The sequence below is a fragment of the Oncorhynchus tshawytscha genome, unplaced genomic scaffold (assembly GCF_018296145.1).
Source record: "Oncorhynchus tshawytscha isolate Ot180627B unplaced genomic scaffold, Otsh_v2.0 Un_contig_5464_pilon_pilon, whole genome shotgun sequence".
In the NCBI taxonomy this organism is placed as follows: Eukaryota; Metazoa; Chordata; class Actinopteri; order Salmoniformes; family Salmonidae; genus Oncorhynchus; species Oncorhynchus tshawytscha.
The window spans coordinates 146155-166138 of NW_024609583.1; the positions used below are offsets into that span (position 1 = coordinate 146155).

A 19984-nucleotide genomic window follows, 5' to 3' on the forward strand; every position below is an offset into this window, starting at 1 on the left:
CCTCTGAATAACTTCCCCCATCACACTGACATTATGAACACCTGGCCTGTAGGCCTATAATGTTATAGTTCATGCAATTAGTTAAAACAACTGCAGGGCCATGTGCACAAAGCAGAAAGGTGTATGGAGAAGAAGGGCTTCACATGCAGGAGTGTGTGTGCTCCCAAGCCCAGGCACATCACATTTCAGGCCAGGAATGCATCTAAGCTCAGGTTTTCATTTGCCAAACGGGGTGGAGAGGAACCATTTTAATGTTTGACGTCTGACTGTTCACAGCTATATTAGACTTTCAGCCCCAACTAGCCTGGAATGAACTTCAGTGTTTGCAACCAAATCATGGAACATTTTAAAATAAAAATACACTCAAACTCACTTATAATTTCCCCTGCATTTCTATTTCAACATGTTGTATTGTGGGCAGTAGCAAGACCATACTACACTTGTGTTAAGTATTGCAACACTGACTGGTACAATCTGTGAAACTGCAGATTAGACAATAAAACAAAATACATTTGTTAAACTGATTGACTATAGAACACACATGTAGTCTTTGTGGATAGCGTACACAGACATGCTTTCACATGATACTACTGCAGTAATAGAACATAGAGTTGTGTGACCTGTTGTCACAATGGTCCTACTGGAGCTTATAGACACATTTGGAGAGGTTGGAGGTCAAGTAGCCATTTATGCCTATATCCATGTGTCATTTTCTCTCACGCTACCTCAACCCCTATGTCCTCATCGCCCACCCACTGACAGGTCACAACAAGCCATCTGGGAGTACAATACAGGGAAAGAATGTCATGAGACTCTTAAATATACAGTAACACTTCATTTTAGACCACAGTTTCCACTGGTATTTACCTGGCGTTTATTAGGACAATTAGAAATGGTGAAAAGAAATGGTGTCATTGGGTAGTTTCTGGCACTAATTACATGAATTCAACACAATTGGTAACCAACTAGCTGATACATGGATTGGAGTGCTTGCTGTGATGATTCCCAAAGAAACAAATAAAGAATTCACAAGATATTGTCTTTACATAAGAGAGTAATTACCATTTTACCACGTAGAGTCAAAGTAAATACTCCCTGTACCTAAGGGGAATTGTGGAACTAATTTTGACATGTAAAAGTGTTTATTAATGTTAATTCTTAGCATTTTACATGGGTCAGTTACTAGAATGAATTCCACACCCACCTGTACCGTTTAAATACAGAGCTAATCAGTAGTCTTGACCAGTAACAGTATGTTGACCCACATTTTGAGAGAAAAAAACTGCTATTCCCAGTGGACCTAACTGGGTCATGTTCATTAGGAACAAAACGGACTAAAACAGGACTTGTCCCATAAGAAGCGCTCAATTTCATTTTCCGTCGCGTGCTCTAATGAACACAACCCCTGTGAGGGGAAATGCCAACAGGTCTAGCTGACGGCACAACATGGTTATGTTATGGAGAGTCACAGCATTAGTGTAAACTCCAGCGTTGCCAATCTAAACACCAGTGATTGTGTAAAAGGCGTTACGGAAAATAAGACTGTTTATTATCAAATCAGGCCTTTCTGTTGCGCTTTCAAATGGGGAAATCCCCTAGTAGCTCAGTGAGTAATAAACTACAATTACATTATTGGTCTGTATGGATACCCACAATGCTTCATATCCAAAAGATATGCTTTATTGAAAGGAATGTATTTACAGTCAATTTAGCTTGAAATATACACTTAGTGGCCAGATTATTAGGTAAACCACCCCGTTCATGAAAATGGGTCGCTCCTACAGACAGTGAGTCACTTGACAATTGCTTGCTCTATAAAGCATGCAGATAGGCATTCAGTTATTGTCGATTGAATGTTAGAATGGGCAAAACGAGTGGTATGATGCCAGGTGTGCCGGTTCCAGGATCTCAGAAACAGACGGTCTCCTGGGCTTGTCTAGGGTTTACCGAGAATGGTGAGACAAACAAAACTCGTGCAAGCTAACAGGTGGCATCTCGAAACGCACAACTCGTCGGTCCTTGTCACGGATGGGCTATTGCAGCAGACGACCACACCAGGTTCCACTCCTATCAGCTAAAAACAAGAAGTAGCGGTTCCAGTGGGCACGCGATCACCAATACTGGACAACCGAGGAGTAGAAAAACATTGTCTGGTCCAACGAGTCAGGATTTGGCGTAAGCAGCATGAGTCCATGGCTCCATCCTACCTGGTGTCAACGATACATGCTGATGGCGGTGGTGTAATGGTGTGGGGAATGTTTTCCTGGCAAACATTAAGTCCCTTGATACCAATAGAGCAACGTTTGAACGCCACACTTTGTAGAATCTATGCCCTGAAGAATTCAGGCTGTTCTGGAGGTAAAGGGGGGACAACGATTTACTCTTGTGTGAATGGATTTGATGTAAAACTAAATTGGAATATCCCTTAAAATGTGTAGAAATCAATTGGGTAACACTTTACTGTAAAGGCTGTAGGTGCAATGATTTATTTAAGCAATAAGGCTCGAGGGGGTGTGGTATATCGCCAATATACCACGGCTAAGGGCTGTTCTTAGGCAAGAAGCAACGCTGAGTGCCTGGATACAGCCCTTCGCCGTGGTATATTGGCCATATACCACAAACCCCCAAGGTGCCTTATTGCTATTACAAACTGGTTACCAACATAATTGGCACTGTAAAAAGAAATGCTTCAGGGATCAAACAACCCAGTCTATAAAACTTGTTATAGCATGCATGGCAAACTATAGTTGGGAGATTTAACATACACACAAGCTAAATTGACTGTAAAGCTAATGAGCTTATTACATTACTTGCGTTTGCGCTTTCATATTTGAGAAGGGCCGACAGAATTGTCTTGTTCTCAACTCTATGAGAGTATTAGCGGATAACTGGATGGATATAAATAACAGATCAATGTCGTAAACCGCATTGACAAAAAAGGAACTGGACAGCGTCTACATTACTTCAGCAGGGTTTGGACTCTGGTTGCTGAGTTTTTTCCCTTTTCAATAAATGACAGATCGTGCCATATTTGAGATGAGTCAAATGACAAATGGAGGAGTTCTCCATTGGCTGTCTGGCTGGAGTACTTCCTGATTAGATGCGTTCCTTTTAGCTCCCCTGGGGCACAGGGTGGGCAGAGTTTCAACATTGACCATTCCATTGGTCATCTAGTGAAAACTCCACCCATCCAGGATACTGGGTGAGCTAAAACGAAACAAGCACACATTGACTCTGTCCAGGCATCTGGACCTTTTTGGAACCTTGGTTTCTCAGCCATTTCACTGGTAGCTCAGTTGGTTCTGGTAGCTCAGTTGGTTAGAATATATACTGAACAAAAATTGACATGCAAGAGAGTCAAGAACGCAGAAAGAGAGCAGACCACCTCGACTCTTGTCAAATGGTGGATCATCCAACCAGAATCTTTGGCCTCAAAGCCAGTCCTTGCACCATTGAAATGATCAAGCAGCCTTGAAAATGAACACCATCTACATGAAAGCTTGAGCCCCATCCAGCAGAAGGGGGTAGAATTCCAGACTCCCACACCCCCTGGGTGACCCTGGGGTTGATGACCTAGTCCTGGTCCAGTTTGATCGGGTAGGACCTGATCATGACCAGGTTACTGCCAAGGGTCAGTACGGTGCTGCAGGTTGTAGTTCTGAAGCTCAATCTGGTCCTTTATCTGGTTGATCAGAATCTGAGACAAGAGGATCCCCACCAGCTAATGACAGAAAGAGAGAGAGAGGACACAGGAAAACAATAGAGGCTGGGTGAGCAGAGAAGTGACTTTAGAGAAGTGACTTCATGTGGTTCCTGACCCTCTCTACACTTCTGGATGATGTGCCCATAGAGTTACAATGTGAATCTAAATAGACCAGGACTGGGGTCAAATTAAATTGAAGTCAGTCAATTCAAGAAGTACACGGAAATTCCAATTTAACAATTAAAATAACAAAATGTACTTTCAATTACTTCTTAATAACCTGAAAAGGAGAAGCTATGTATTTCTAATGTTTGATTTGAAGGAATTGAGTGACATCAATTCGAATGGACCCCAACCCTGGAATAGACTCTACAAGTGTGTGTGTGATGTCTACCTGTGGGATGGCCAGACCCAGGGCGATGCCCCCTAGCATGAACAGGTTGCTGTGGATCCAGTTGACCAGCTTGTCGATGCAGCCATTGGTGTGGATGAAGGCACCAGCCTGTAGATATGGCAGCTCCTGCATCCCCTGACCACACATTGTATTAATGACTGCCTGCAGAGAGAGATACATTTTAATTACAATGCACAATAATGCACAAGCACGTACATGACATTGCACATTGTGCTCGGTTGAAACTAAATCACACTTGACAATAAAGTGGAACATAAAAATAGCACACTTAACTGTAGCCTGTCATGATTTAACCACTGTAACAAGTTGCTGGCAAGATGATTGTAATACCCCAAGGCCCCGACCTCTAACCCCTGACCTCATCTTTAGACAGCAGGCAGCAGGAGAAGGGAACAGAGCAGCGCTCTCGGCTGCGGTTGTCTGTGGTGCAGTTGAAGTACATGTTCTGAGACCAGTCGGTGTAGGTGACACCTCCACAACAGCTGAACTGAGGAGATGAGGACAAACAAGTCATTGGTTAATGGATTGTATAGCCTGTGTAGTCAACAGCTGTCAGTCTGTATTTGTGTGAAACTTGTTGTCAGTGTGGTGTGTAGATGTTGTCTTTTAACTCAGGAGCTTGTGAGACACATTTCTGATTAAGACCGATACAATGAACTGAACTGTTGTTTTCAGTTGAGGACGATAGAGGAACCTAAAAACCTCAAAACCTCGACCAAATCTGACAAAGACCCCTCAGTACAGAATAAACAGTAGTGTAACTACCGTCGCTGTACAGTACTTGAGTTCAACGTGTATTATTTGGGAACAACAAGTATTACAGTGAGAAAGTGTTGTTTCCAGTTATATGTGGTCCCCTCCTCACCTCTTTCTGACCAAAGTCGATGAGGTTCTGGAGGTCAATGTCATCCCTATAATGAACGATGGCATTGTTGATAATCTCACTCACTTTATTCCGTGCCTTTAGAAAATACAGAAAAGAAAGATGACATTTGCTTTAAATAATTTGTTTAGTCAATCAACTAATACACTCAATTGTACCCTGAGCAAGACAAGATTGTTCCCACATGAATGAATTACACACATGTATTTATTCTGAGTAAATCCTGGTAATATAATACCCCCATAGTTAGAAAACAGACCTGACTTTCTTTAAGCTGCATTCTGTCTTTACAAACGTGCACACACACGTAAGCAAGCACGCACAGTGGCACGCGCACACTCAAAGTTTACACGTAGTACATTCCTCTGAAAACCAACAGCCTGCTGCTGGATGACTTAAATCGACCGGTGAAGTGCAGTTGAAGGCAACTAGCAGCAGAGGGCGCTCTCTGGCCACAAGTCACAGACTGACAAACAGCTTTAAAAAAAATAACTTCCTCTTCTAAATGTACATTAGCATTATTGTCGTCATTATCATATTTCTGACCCTTATCTTACGGTAATTACTTAAATGAACTGATATGAGCACTAACTGAGCCAATTGAACATTAGAAAGCCAACCATTTTCAACAGTCACAATGTATGAAAGTCTAATCCAAAAGCATGGCTTTCGTTGGTGCTCTTGTAAATATTGTGAATTCACGTCAAATCTTTCTCTTTTAATGATTTCTATTTTCCTCTTGTTGTATATGCTGTGTGTACGTTTCAATTACGCAGATTTTATTCTGCACAAGAACTGCCCTTTGGGGACAGTAACAATCTATTGAATTGACCTCAAAGAGAGATGTTGCACTTCTTTAACAAGAACTGGAGAAGGACAGAATGTTGGGACAAGGTCAAGGTTTAATGACCTAGCTAGAGGCAGGGGTGGAGGAGACGGAACGTGAGGGAATGAGTTCCCAGAGTAAACTTCTTAGGGGGAACCGACATGTACAGTTTATTCTGGGTAATAAAATGCTACATGATATAACCAATAAAAATAATTCCCAGTGATACCCCCATAATTCCCAGTGATACTACCCCCATGATTCTATGAGAATTATGGGGGTATCACTATCCTTTCCTAGTGGAGATACAGTACCTTATCTGAGAAGACGAAGCCCAGGACACCTGCAGCTAGCTGCAGCAGAAAGATGATAGTCAGGAAGATGCAGAACTGGAGGAAATAAGGAAGGAAGGAAGGAAGGCAGGAAGGAAAAAAAAAGAAAGAAAGAAAGAAAGAAAGAAGGAAAAAGAGAGAGCGAGAAAGAAAGAAAGAAAGAGAGAGAGAGGAAGAGTTAATCATTTGTTCAGTCTGAGGGCAAGACTCACACAAGTCTTATGGATAAGAATGTATTAGCCTGGTAATCCTTCAGGAGTCAAAACCCCTTCAGCAGATAACCTGAGGAGGACTAAAGTATCTCATACTAGGCTATTCAAATGATAGAGCACAACACAGCTGATAATTGGCAGTGGTCCAATTCCAATACTTTTAGAATGCATTCTTCCTTCCATCCTGCCTGCCTTCCTTGAGGTAGAGATAACTGATTCATACGTTTGGCTATGTGAAAGCACCATTTCTATCTTATTGCTTTCACCCACCAATCCTTAACAGATCACTGATTTCTTTAAGGAAGGTAGGTAGGCATGAAGGTTTTATTTATCAAATACAAGTCTGCATTGTGGGGAATACGTTCGTAAGTAAGCATTTCACAGTGAAGTCTACACCTGTTGTATTCTGTGAATGTGACCAATAACATTTGATTTGATTTTGATTTGAGGGTGCTCTTTTAAAAAGAGTTAGAAGTGGGCTAGACCACTGACTGTCTGTAGGAGGCAGATGTTCTCTCTGAGGGAGCCCACACAGCCACAGAAGGTGATGAAGAACATGAGCACCCCCACGATCAGCAGCAGGATGGCAGGGTCCACCGCTAGACAGGCCATGGCTGCCTCTGGGAGAGGGAGAAAGAGAGGGAGAAAAGGGACAGAGAGCAAGTGAAAGAATCATGTACCGGAGAGAGTGGAGAGAGAGAGTATACGTGGAGCCAAAGAGTGAGTGAGTGAGTGAGTGAGTGAGTGAGTGAGTGAGAATACATGGCGCCAGAGAGAGAGAGCGAGAGAGAGCGAGAGAGAGAGCTTGATTTGTTTACAATGACTGAACTTGGTTCTTATCTTAGAAGGAATTACAAACATAGTGGGGATATTCATCAAACCTTAGAAGAAGTTGTGAGCCGTTTGCATTTTTTGACATTCTTCCTAACAGAGGGACCTTTGGAACCACATAAACAAAATGACATACTCTATAAACGTCCTGTACTGCCTTGGCATTTCTGCCTTGGTGTTGCGACCAGGGTCGTGTTCATAAAGGCACAAAACAGGAGAAATGGAGTGAAACAGGATGGGATGAGACTACCTGGTCCAATAAGAAACTCATTTTCATTTTCCGTTTAAAAACGTTTAGCTACAGTATGGTGCAGGACCTAGGCCTATTGAACTCAGTATGAAAGCACCACTAGCATGCCATACAAACAGCTCTGGAAATTCACACTGAATGTAGGCATCCATTGAGTCAATGGAGGATCACTTACCGGCATGTTTCATCATCCTGGCGTAAATACCAACAGACATCAACACCATTGAGATCATCTGATAAAATGAAAAGAAAAAAAGTCAATGTTATTTTTCTTGTTGTAACTAGGCTTATGGAGTAGAACGATACGAGACTAAATATGAACCTGTGTCTTTGTGACAGTATAACACAGGAGAAAGACATGCAGTCTCAAATGGGGGAGAACAGGAGGGATTTAAACTGTCCAAGGCAGATGTTTTTATCTCAATATCAAATCATTCATTACCTTACTGTGATTGTTTGTTTTTGACCATTTTAATTGAAAACAAAAATACCTTCTTGGCAAAGAGCAATTTCTCAATCAAAAATGTTTCTAGGATTGTCTGGGAGTTGTCTGAGTGGGGAGGGGAAAACTGAAAACTAGCTCTTATTGGCAGAGGGGTTTGGAATTCTTTTTTTATTGGTCAATTACCAAATGTACTACCTGGTGATGTCACCAGGCAGGCCAAAAGTACATTTTCAAACAGCTCTTACAGTAAAGAGCATTATCATATTCACAATAGTATATAAAACAGTAAGGAGGTATGTGAGAAACAGCTTACTCTGGAAATGGAAGTCTTCTCCTTTAAGGGCAGACCATAGTTATAACTCTATGGAGCAGATACACACACAGCCAGGCAGGAGCTAGGGGATGTCACTACGCTCAAGTGAAACTTAACATTCAACTACAGAAACTTTAAGCTGCTTTTCAGAACCAGAATCAACCCCCTGGAGACCTCGGAATTGTATAAAACATGACATTTTTGTTTCCGTCTGATTCTGAGGAGAAAGAAAAAACCCATCCACACAGCAGAGAGTGGAGAGAGAGAGAGGTTACTGTAGCAGGTGAGGAGAAGTCATCTTCCTGCTATTAATCCTTTCTGGTTAAAGGCGGATTTTACCTTTAAACTACAGTCGTGGCCAAAAGTTTTGAGAATGACACAAATATACATTTTCACAAAGTTTGCTGCTTCAGTGTCTTTAGATATTTTTGTCAGATGTTACTATGGAATACTGAAGTATAAGTACAAGCATTTCATAAGTGTCAAAGGCTTTTATTAACAATTACATGAAGTTGATGCAAAGAGTCAATATTTGCAGTGTTGACCCTTCTTTTTCAAGACCTCTGCAATCTGCTCTGGCATGTTGTCAATTAACTTCTGGGCCACATCCTGACTGATGGCAGCCCATTCTTGCATAATCAATGCTTGGAGTTTGTCAGAATTTGTGGGTTTTTGTTTGTCCACACGCCTCTTGAGGATTGACCACAAGTTCTCAATGGGATTAAGGTCTGGGGAGTTTCCTGGCCATGGACCCTAAATATTGATGTTTTGTTCCCGGAGCCACTTAGTTATCACTTTTGTCTGACCTCCTACTGTGAGACTCACCTGCAGCCTCATCAGATAGCCCCAGCACTGAAGAGACACAAACGGATCAATCCTGCAGAGAACCTGGAAGACATGATGTGTAAGAAGCACAACACGCTCATGGAGCTGTTCTGTAGGACTGACCAGACGTGTGTGTGTGTCAGTTCTGCACAGAGACTGACCACAAGACTCACCACACCGTCCCTCTCGAGGAAGAGTTTGGGGAGAGGAAGGCTCAGCCGGGGAAGACGGAGTCACAAGTGCAGCAAATGATCCGGGAGCGACTGCAGAAGATCAGTGATATCAAAACGCTCTGTGGAGGCCAGCAAGAAAGACGCAAATCGAGAAATAGCAGATGTGCAGTTCTTCACTGCTCTGGTGGAGTTCATTGAAAGAAGCCAGGCTGAGCTCATTGGGGTGATTGAGAAGAAGCAGAAATCAGCAGAGAGGTGGACTGAAGGGCTCATTAAAAAGCTGGAGCAGGAAATCACTGAGTTAAAGAGGAGAAGCACTGAGCTAGAGCAGATTTCACACACTGAGGACCTTCATCTAGTCCAGAGCTTCCCATCCCTGTGCACCCCATGAACACCAGGGACTGGACTAAGATCAGTGTTTACTGTGATCTGTGTGTGGGGAACTTAAGGAGAGCTGTGTCTCAGCTGGAGGATGCCGTTACCAAGGAGATGGAGAAGTTGTGTGATGCTGAGATGAAGAGGGTCCAGCAATGGGCAGTGGATGTGACTCTGACCCTGATACAAGACATTGCTATCTTGTTCTGTCTGAGGACGGGAAAAAGTGAGAGATGGATACAGGCAACACTCTCTCTAATAAGACCTAGAAAGGCATTGGAATATTCCCAGTGTCATGGGAAAGGAGGGCTTCTCCTCAGGAAGATTCTACTACGAGGTGCAGGTTGAGGGAAAACTACTAGGTTTTGGGAGTAATTAAAGAGTCCACAAACAGAGCCCTCCTGTTACGGTACCCTGAAAATGGATTCTGGAATGCACGACTACTAGGTGATTGGGTCTGTCCTATTGGTCGCACCCCAGTCTGCCTTAAGAAGAAGCTCAGGAGAGTGGGGGTGTTTGTGGATTTTGAGGAGGGTCAGGTCTCCTTTTATGAGACTTGTTCTCCACATCATAACTTCTCTTTCATTGGCAACGCCTTCACTGAGAAACTATATCCATACTTCAACCCTGGTTGTTATGGTGGTGACAACTCAGCCCCATTGGTCATATCTCCTGTCAATCAAAGATTGACAATGAAATGGGAAAACATTGATTATCAGTTAACACCCTGCAGAGGTGCTGTAGCCCTACGAGTCCTGAACTTTTCATGATTCTTAACTCAACCATTGTGGTGACTTGAACTCAGTCTTGATCACTAGTAACTTAAGCCTTCTTCACATTGCAGGCCTTAAATGCTCAAATCAGTTTTATTTTCCAAATCCATTTAGGAATAGTGACTGTTCAAACAGCAAGTTACAAGTGACCAAATCAGATGTGTGTGTGTGTGTGTGTGTTAAGACTGCAGTCATTTGGGGCGGCAGGGTAGCCTAGTAGTTCAAACCCCCGAGCTGACAAGGTACCAATCTGTCGTTCTGCCCCTGAACAGGCAGTTAACCCACTGTTCCTAGGCCATCATTGAAAATAAGAATTTGTTCTTAACTGACTTGCCAAGTTAAATAAAGGTAAAAATTGCTGACAAGGCTGTGTGTGCACAGTGCACAGGCTGATTGGTGGTGTGGTGCTCGTGCTTCCTAGCACTCAGAAGTTATGTAGCAGGCTAAGGTGACGACTCCTGCCATGGACGTTTCCCAGTTGCTTTGAATGTTCAAAATCATAGTGCAAGGACACTTTTAAAGCCTCAAAAGGATAAGATGATCCAACTTTCAAAAGGAGTCCTTTTTGGCCACAGCAGTTAACTAGCTAGCTGGGTAGCTTTCTAGCACATTCACTAATAGGTTTGTAAACTATTAACTAGCTAGCTGGGTAGCTTTCTAGCACATTCACTAATAGGTTTGTAAACTATTAACTAGCTAGCTGGGTAGCTTTCTAGCACATTCACTAATAGGTTTGTAAACTATTAACTAGCTAGCTGGGTAGCTTTCTAGCACATTCACTAATAGGTTTGTAAACTATTAACTAGCTAGCTGGGTAGCTTTCTAGCACATTCACTAATAGGTTTGTAAACTATTAACTAGCTAGCTGGGTAGCTTTCTAGCACATTCACTAATAGGTTTGTAAACTATTAACTAGCTAGCTGGGTAGCTTTCTAGCACATTCACTAATAGGTTTGTAAACTATTAACTAGCTAGTTGGCTACCACATGATCTTGTCAAACTGTCAACAGAGTAGCTAGCAAGCAACAAGATATGCCAAATAAGTCTAAAAACCACTAGAAAATTCAGATTTGACCGCTCAGACACAAATCTGATTCCTGGCCATGTGACGTATCAGACTTCAAACCACCTATGAAGGTAGTGTGAAATGTGGTTTGAAATATCCTATTCCATGTGCTTTTTAGCTGTTCGGACTGCAAGAAAAATAACAGATGACAATGGGATATGCAAAAAAAAAGAAGGATTTGAGTCACTTCAAACTGCCAATGTGAACCAGGCTTTAGTTGTTCATTAAAGTTTCTCTCCTTTGCATAATTCAACGTGCTATCTCCAACTCTTGTATTACCTAACAAGCCTTACTAATATACATTGAACAAAAATATAAAACCCAACATGTAAAGTGTTGGTCCCATGTTTTATGAGCTGAAATAAAGGATCCCAGAAATGTTCCATATGCACAAAAAGCTTTTTTTCAAATACTATGCACACATTTGTTTACATCCCTGTTAGTGAGTATTTCTCCCTTGCCAGGATAATCCATCCACCTGCCAGGTGTAGCATATCAATAATATGATCATAGAGCATGATCCTTACACAGGTGCATCTTGTGTTGGGGACAATAATGTGCAGTTTTGTCACACAACACAATGCCACAGATGTCACAAGTTGAGGGAGTGTGCAATTGGTATGCCGATTACAGGAAAGTCCACCAGAGCTGTTGCCAGAGAAATTAATGTTAATTTCTCTAGCATAAGCCACCTCCGTTGTTTTAGAGAATTTGGCAGTACATCCAACCAGACTCACAACCTTAGACCACATGTATGGCGTGGTGTGGGCGAGCAGTTTGCCAATGTCAATGTTATGAATAAAGTGCCTCATGGTGGCGGTTGGGTTATGGTATCGGCAGGCATAAGCTACGGACAATAAGAACAATTTCATTGCATCAATGGCAATTTGAATGCACAGAGTTACTGTGACGAGATCCTAAGGCCCAGTTTATATTTTTGTTCAGTATACTAAGCTAGCTATTTTTCTTTACGCTGTGAACTGTAGCTTGAAAGATTGTTGGAGCACAAGCAAGGAACTTGTCACTAGCGTTGTAGTTGAGTCACTTGGGACTCTAGTGGGACTTGAGGTTTAGTCACTTGACTACAATACTAGCAATGTGTACGTCACTTAAAACTTAAACAAAATCAATTCAGTGCATGTCAGAACAGAACCATTGCAAAGTGGGTGTGCTGTAGTATTTACACTAGTTTTAGTCAGAGTGAGTAAAAGTGGCATACAATGTAAAACTAAATTGGATTCTCAAATATACAGTTTATCACACCGAGAATCATATAACAGAACCGACAAACAACGTTCAACTAGTGACGTTATCCATAATAGGCTGATGGGTCACAGTTCAGAACTAGTGATTTGGGATATGTTCTGTTCTATAGAGTTCGTTCTCGTTTGACTAAATAAGCAACTTGGCAGCGATCAGAGGGCTTTTCTTATAATGGCCCTTTCACTTTTAACTCCAACCTGTAGCTTCACCAACATAACAGGGAGCACACAGCAACCCCTCTCCCACTCCAGTATCCAGTTTCCACACCTTGCACTTTGGAGGGAAAAGCCTAGTCTGTCCTCCGAGTAAGGACCAGTCTTCCTCTGCACAAAGGAGGCTAAATGGATAGTTTACAAAAACCATTGTTGTTATCTATGCAAAGATAGAGAATAAACTCTTGAGCCATCTATCCAGTCATTAGTTTGAGTTGAGCGATTCATTGGTTGTGGTGTAAATTCTGCCCTCTAAGTTATTTTGGGAAAATGGAAACAGAAAATGGGCGGCCTTCCTACAGCTCTGTACCTCAAATGGAATTGCCATGTGGTCACTGGAGATAGATATCTTCCTTGGTGGTTTGTTCAGATAACCTCTCACACCATAGTTCACACCATAGTTCACATTTGTAGCAATACTGATGACTCCCTCGCGTTTAACAGTCTATGCAGGGTGTTAGGTGTGTCCTTCCAGACACATTCTCCAGCTAGCCAGAGGGGGTGAAAACCTACGTCAAAAATGCATTCCTCACAGCCAGAGATGCAAGTTTTTACAAGATCTTATCCTGTTTGCACAAGGCCGAAGAGTAGCTCTTTGAGTTGTGGTACGTTGTGAGGGACAGGACTGTAACAATCAGGAGTTTGTTTTTAGGACGTCCATGTTCAAACTTGTTAATCAATGTAGAAGTGGCCAGGGATGGAGATGGGGGGGAAACCTGGTTCCGTCCGCGTTCTGGGAGTGAAATCTTTTTGACATGTAAAAAATGGTTTATGGTGAATTAAATTCATTTTACATTAGTGTGTTCTTGAGTTACTCTTGTTCCATGTCCACTTCTGCAGGTGACCCATGTGGTAAATTTAGCAGATGTAATGATACCATTACTGTACATAATGAAGAATCAAACCTGAAAGGAAAGTATTCTGAGGGAACATCCGGGTGTGGACACACTGACACTGTAGCCTACATGTTGTTTTGCACATAGCTAACCTCAAGCCCTGTCATTTCCTGTCTATGAATCGGCCTTTATCTGCTATGCATAGGAAGGATTAGCTCTGGTCTCTTCACACAACCAGAAAGAGTTGCCTCTGCTAGTTAATTAACTCCTCTCTGTTAGTAGAGGAATGCCTACTAAACACCCTGGACCAGAGCTAAGGTGATAGTAGAGGAACGTGTACTAACACCCTGGACCAGAGCTAAGGTGTTAGTAGAGGAACGTGTACTAACACCCTAGACCAGAGCTAAGGTGTTAGTAGAGGAACGCCTACTAACACCCTGGACCAGAGCTAAGGTGTTAGTAGAGGAACGCCTACTAAACAACCTGGACCAGAGCTAAGGTGTTAGTAGAGGAACGCCTACTAAACAACCTGGACCAGAGCTAAGGTGTTAGTAGAGGAACGCCTACAGTGTAAACACCCTGGACCAGAGCTAAGGTGTTAGTAGAGGAACGCCTACTAAACACCCTGGACCAGAGCTAAGGTGTTAGTAGAGGAACGCCTACTAACACCCTGGACCAGAGCTAAGGTGTTAGTAGAGGAACGTGTACTAACACCCTGGACCAGAGCTAAGGTGTTAGTAGAGGAACGTGTACTAACACCCTGGACCAGAGCTAAGGTGTTAGTAGAGGAACGCCTACTAAACAACCTGGACCAGAGCTAAGGTGTTAGTAGAGGAACGCCTACTAAACAACCTGGACCAGAGCTAAGGTGTTAGTAGAGGAACGCCTACTAAACAACCTGGACCAGAGCTAAGGTGTTAGTAGAGGAATACGTGCTAACACCCTGGACCAGAGCTAAGGTGTTAGTAGAGGAACGTGTACTAACACCCTGGACCAGAGCTAAGGTGTTAGTAGAGGAACGTGTACTAACACCCTGGACCAGAGCTAAGGTGTTAGTAGAGGAACGCCTACTAAACAACCTGGACCAGAGCTAAGGTGTTAGTAGAGGAACGCCTACTAAACAACCTGGACCAGAGCTAAGGTGTTAGTAGAGGAACGTGTACTAACACCCTGGACCAGAGCTAAGGTGTTAGTAGAGGAACGCCTACTAAACACCCTGGACCAGAGCTAAGGTGTTAGTAGAGGAACGCCTACTAAACAACCTGGACCAGAGCTAAGGTGTTAGTAGAGGAACGTGTACTAACACCCTGGACCAGAGCTAAGGTGTTAGTAGAGGAACGCCTACTAAACAACCTGGACCAGAGCTAAGGTGTTAGTAGAGGAACGTGTACTAACACCCTGGACCAGAGCTAAGGTGTTAGTAGAGGAACGCCTACTAAACAACCTGGACCAGAGCTAAGGTGTTAGTAGAGGAACGTGTACTAACACCCTGGACCAGAGCTAAGGTGTTAGTAGAGGAACGCCTACTAAATACCAGAGCTAAGGTGTTAGTGGCACATAACACCCCCAGAGCTAAGGTGTTAGTAACACCCTGGACCAGAGCTAAGGTGTTAGTAGAGGGTACTAACACCCTGGACCAGAGCTAAGGTGTTAGTAGAGGAATACGTACTAACACCCTGGACCAGAGCTAAGGTGTTAGTAGAGGAATGCCTACTAAACACCCTGGACCAGAGCTAAGGTGTTAGTAGAGGAAGAACCTACTAAACACCCTGGACCAGAGCTAAGGTGTTAGTAGAGGAATACGTACTAACACCCTGGACCAGAGCTAAGGTGTTAGTAGAGGAATACGTACTAACACCCTGGACCAGAGCTAAGGTGTTAGTAGAGGAATACGTACTAACACCCTGGACCAGAGCTAAGATAGGCCAACGTTTATGCTAGGTTTCCGCTAGTTATGGAATGTAAACACAGCAGAACTGGACATAAATCCACGTCAAAACCTATTAACACTGCAAAGCAGTACGGACTAAAACCCAACACTGGAAATCCCAGTCTGCAATAACAAGGCTGCTTGTTCTTGCGTCTTAGTCAGAAATCCCCTTAGTGTTGAACAGTGAGTGAAAGTTACGGTTCCCCCAAGCACCTGACAGTAGCTGACATCTGTACTATCAATTTGCGTAGTTTGCAAACTTCTGCTTCCAGAGTTGTTAATGTTTAACAGCTGGCTGCCTTTTCATAGTTGTTATAGATATTCTGTACTCAAGGACAACGTTTGGGGAAGTAGCTAAATCAGTCGGCATGCTGACAATCATAAACAAAGCAGATGTCATGAGATCAGGAGCATTCAGAGTGGCACATTTTCCCCCCAGGTGTTTTTCTATTGAACAGATGGTGAGAGATGATGGCAGTGGGGAAAGAGAGAGCGAGGCCTTGTGTCAAAGGGCACTAGGCCAGATTCTAGCCTTTGCCGACACTATAGACAAGTGTGCCCACACTGACAGTCATCATGGGATGATTCCCTATGCTGTGTGATGTTAAAGCAGGGCCCATATCAAAGGTATGAACTCAATACAGAACACCAAGCCTGGATATTTCAGAGAGCTCCTATCTCCTAATGTGTCATAGGTCGCTCCGCTCAGAACAGCGCAGACTCTAGTGTCATCACCATCAAAGGCATATCAGTGCTTGGTGACACAGTGATTAAGGGGGGGGTCCTACTAAGAAAGCCCTCACATATTTTGATACAAACTGTGGCTAGGAAAGCTCATTCAAAAGGGGAAAAAATGGGGCCAAGATTAGTTTCTGATAGTCAAACATGCAAAATACAACTGTAACAAGCATTTGATGAGGTCTAGCAACAACAAAAAAGAAGGGAGCAAATAGCCCTCTCAGATAACTGTTTCAACAGCTTTCTAGGATGTGATTGAAGTATCTAAGAAGAGAGCAAATAGCCCTCTCAGATAACTGTTTCAACAGCTTTCTAGGATGTGATTGAAGTATCTAAGAAGAGAGCAAATAGCCCTCTCAGATAACTGTTTCAACAGCTTTCTAGGAGCGGATTGAAGTATCTAAGAAGAGAGCAAATAGCCCTCACAGATAACTGTTGCAACAGCTTTCTAGGAGCGGATTGAAGTATCTAAGAGGCATATTTGATACGCTCATTTGACTGCTAAACAGATTTGGAGAGGAGAGTGCATGGGCCCCCTTTTCACAGAACCCCATGTTGCACCATCAGCATATGAATAAATGAAACTTTGTGTTGCTTGGCAACAGCTTGGTTAAAAAAGGAGTTGTGACAGTAGACTGGCGTATACAGAGCAGTGTATATTGGAGTTTTGTCTGCTGCTCCTAGTGGTTTTCACATTATTATTGAAATGAGAGTCTGGATCCCCTCTATATAAAGACTATTAATTTAGGTCTAAACGTATTCTAGCAGCCAACGTCTATCAAGACTAGGTCCATTATTAATGGAGTAAAATTGGTTATTTAAACACAAATGAGTTCCAAAACAAGGTGACACTTTGACCAATGAGAGAGCTGCAGGGTATGTGCAGGCATTCCTTAGCATGCCTGTAGCTCTATTCCTCACCACTATCACAGCTGTGATGTTGTAGCTGCTGTTTAAACATGTTCATCAGCAAATAAGCACTCCTTTAGTATGACACTAGTAGGAGTCATTGGTGTCAAACATGAAGCAGAATACAACCTTTATTTCATGTACTCATTTGAATAGGCAATATTGGTTATTTTCCACGGTTAAGGATTGATTATGATTGTTTTGTAGCATAGACGCAAAGGCATAAAAACATAGCTAAATGTTTCATCCTATTGAAGACATGATTGTAACACATAACTATTTTGTGGGGCTTAGAAAGAATGTGTCTTGTTAGTGAGGCTGGTTTTCTCATGCATTCACACAATAATACATTAACAGCCTAAATCAATGGTTGACCAGTCGTCACAGCGAAGTAGACTAAATTACTGGAAGTTGCTCACGTCCAATGAAAGCTATAGCCTAACAGCAAATGGATATTTACAATTTGTACAATTAAAATGTGTGCGTAAACTTAAATTAGGCAGAGTGAGGTGCACAGATTACGCAAAATCAGCAGACAAAACCAGCAGAAATGTAAACATATTAAATACTTACCCAAAATATTAAGTTAAAAAGGAAAAGTAGATATTTGACAACTGGGCTGACAAAGCTGAACTCTTTATCGTAAGTCGCCAGCGCGGCTCTTTTCCCCATGGTTAAAAATCAGAATACCCAATCCGTGCGTAAATGTTGGCTATCACCTTCCTTGGTCTTTCCGCAATAGTCCAGGTAGATCAAAGCATTCATACGTGCGTTTATAGCTACTTTTTATTTACGGAGTAAATTACAGTAGTCTACGTTGTAGAGCGAGTCACTTCTCACCCTCGGTGGTGCTGGATTCCTATTACATTTCCTTATTCAGACAAGTCTAGAGAAAATAGGCTACAAACACAACAGAGAACCGATCAAAAGCCTACAGCAGCAGCGCAACCTCGGGTTTGTAAAGAGGGCGTCTTTCTCAGTATTGTGCGACGTGAGTCACCTGTTTCAAAGTTGCTAGTGCTACTGTGATGAAAGATTAACGGATGTAGCCGAATATGTAACTTTAAATTTGTTTGGTATCTGCAATGTAATCAATTACAAAACAATGAAAAATAAAAATAAACTATTAATTTGCTTTAATTAATTAAAACATGATTAACAAACCAATTTTATATTTGAGGCTATAGGTGCATTTGACTACATAAGATAAAACTGGTACACAAATTACACAATAAATACACACTTGCTCAATTTTACACGATTTATACAAAACACGGTGTCAAATATCTTTAACGTAAAGGGTTTGTCAGTTTGGCATTAAAGGCCCAATTAGCCGTTTTATATCAATATAAAATAATTTATGGGTAACAATTAGCTAAGTACGTTAATGTAATAGATTTCCATAAAAAATGGGAAAAAAACAATTTCTCAAGCAAGAATTTTGCTAGGACTTTCTGGGAGTGGTCTGAGTTGGGAAAACTGAAAACTAGCTATTATTGGCAGAATTAGGAATTAGAATACTAGACTAGACTTGACACTTCTTATGATGGTCTAAAGGTCAGTCATTTTAATCATATATTGTGTAAAACAATACATTTTAAGAATTTAAAATATAGCACTCACAGCTTTCCAAGAAAACAAAAATTTAGACATTTAGGATCTGTTTAAATCAAATCAAATCAAAAGTATTTATATAGCCCTTCGTACATCAGCTGATATCTCAAAGTGCTGTACAGAAACCCAGCCTAAAACCCCAAACAGCAAGCAATGCAGGTGTAGAAGCACGGTGGCTAGGAAAAACTCCCTAGAAAGGCCAAAACCTAGGAAGAAACCTAGAGAGGAACCAGGCTATGTGGGGTGGCCAGTCCTCTTCTGGCTGTGCCGGGTGGAGATTATAACAGAACATGGCCAAGATGTTCAAATGTTCATAAATGACCAGCATGGTCCAATAATAATAAGGCAGAACAGTTGAAACTGGAGCAGCAGCACGGCCAGGTGGACTGGGGACAGCAAGGAGTCATCATGTCAGGTAGTCCTGGGGCATGGTCCTATGGCTCAGGTCCTCTGAGAGAGAGAAAGAAAGAGAGAATTAGAGAGAGCATATGTGGGGTGGCCAGTCCTCTTCTGGCTGTGCCGGGTGGAGATTATAACAGAACATGGCCAAGATGTTCAAATGTTCATAAATGACCAGCATGGTCGAATAATAATAAGGCAGAACAGTTGAAACTGGAGCAGCAGCACGGCCAGGTGGACTGTGGACAGCAAGGAGTCATCATGTCAGGTAGTCCTGGGGCATGGTCCTAGGGCTCAGGTCCTCCGAGAGAGAGAAAGAAAGAGAGAAGGAGAGAATTAGAGAACGCACACTTAGATTCACACAGGACACCGAATAGGACAGGAGAAGTACTCCAGATATAACAAACTGACCCTAGCCCACCGACACATAAACTACTGCAGCATAAATACTGGAGGCTGTTTACATGTATTTTAGAGGCTGTTTATACAGAAAATGTGTATAAAACCTGTAAAAAAAACTGTATTCATAATTATCTGACAATATTTTAATACACACTTTCGTGTATAGCACATGCATTACATGTATTTTTCTGCATAAGTAAAAATCTGGATTATGCCTCAAAAGCCATTCATAGACTAGTTTGGATTTGTCCCTGACCAA

The 19984-nt window shown here is 42.2% G+C and overlaps 1 protein-coding gene across 3 annotated transcripts; it reads right to left on the minus strand.

Moving 5' to 3' along the window:
• Window positions 1-815: 815 nt before the first annotated feature.
• tspan33a (tetraspanin 33a) lies at window positions 816-18325 on the minus strand. 3 transcript variants are annotated; one of them, XM_024408935.2, is made up of 8 exons: window positions 17884-18325; window positions 7628-7685; window positions 6864-6991; window positions 6142-6216; window positions 4984-5079; window positions 4477-4605; window positions 4098-4255; window positions 816-3721 (listed from the first exon to the last, which is right to left on the minus strand). In XM_024408935.2, exons 1-7 carry the CDS (start codon window positions 17980-17982, stop codon window positions 4130-4132), a joined length of 711 nt encoding a protein of 236 aa, XP_024264703.1. In that variant the 5' UTR covers window positions 17983-18325; the 3' UTR covers window positions 816-3721; window positions 4098-4129. The 3 variants fall into 3 exon arrangements, with proteins under 3 accessions (XP_024264703.1, XP_024264701.1, XP_024264702.1); XM_024408933.2 differs by having other exon boundaries at window positions 4098-4259; window positions 17884-18322; XM_024408934.2 differs by lacking the exon at window positions 4984-5079 and having other exon boundaries at window positions 4098-4259.
• Between the last annotated feature and the right edge of the window lie 1659 nt (window positions 18326-19984).

Coding starts and splice junctions, on each gene's coding strand:
- tspan33a (XM_024408933.2), bottom strand. CDS start 17,982: ATGGGGAAAAGAGCCGCGCTGGCGACTTACGATAAAGAGTTCAGCTTT. Junction 7,686..17,883: donor TTTTTAACTTAATATTTTGG/GTAAGTATTTAA, acceptor TCATTTTATCAG/ATGATCTCAATGGTGTTGAT. Junction 4,606..4,983: donor TCGACTTTGGTCAGAAAGAG/GTGAGGAGGGGA, acceptor TCATCTCCTCAG/TTCAGCTGTTGTGGAGGTGT.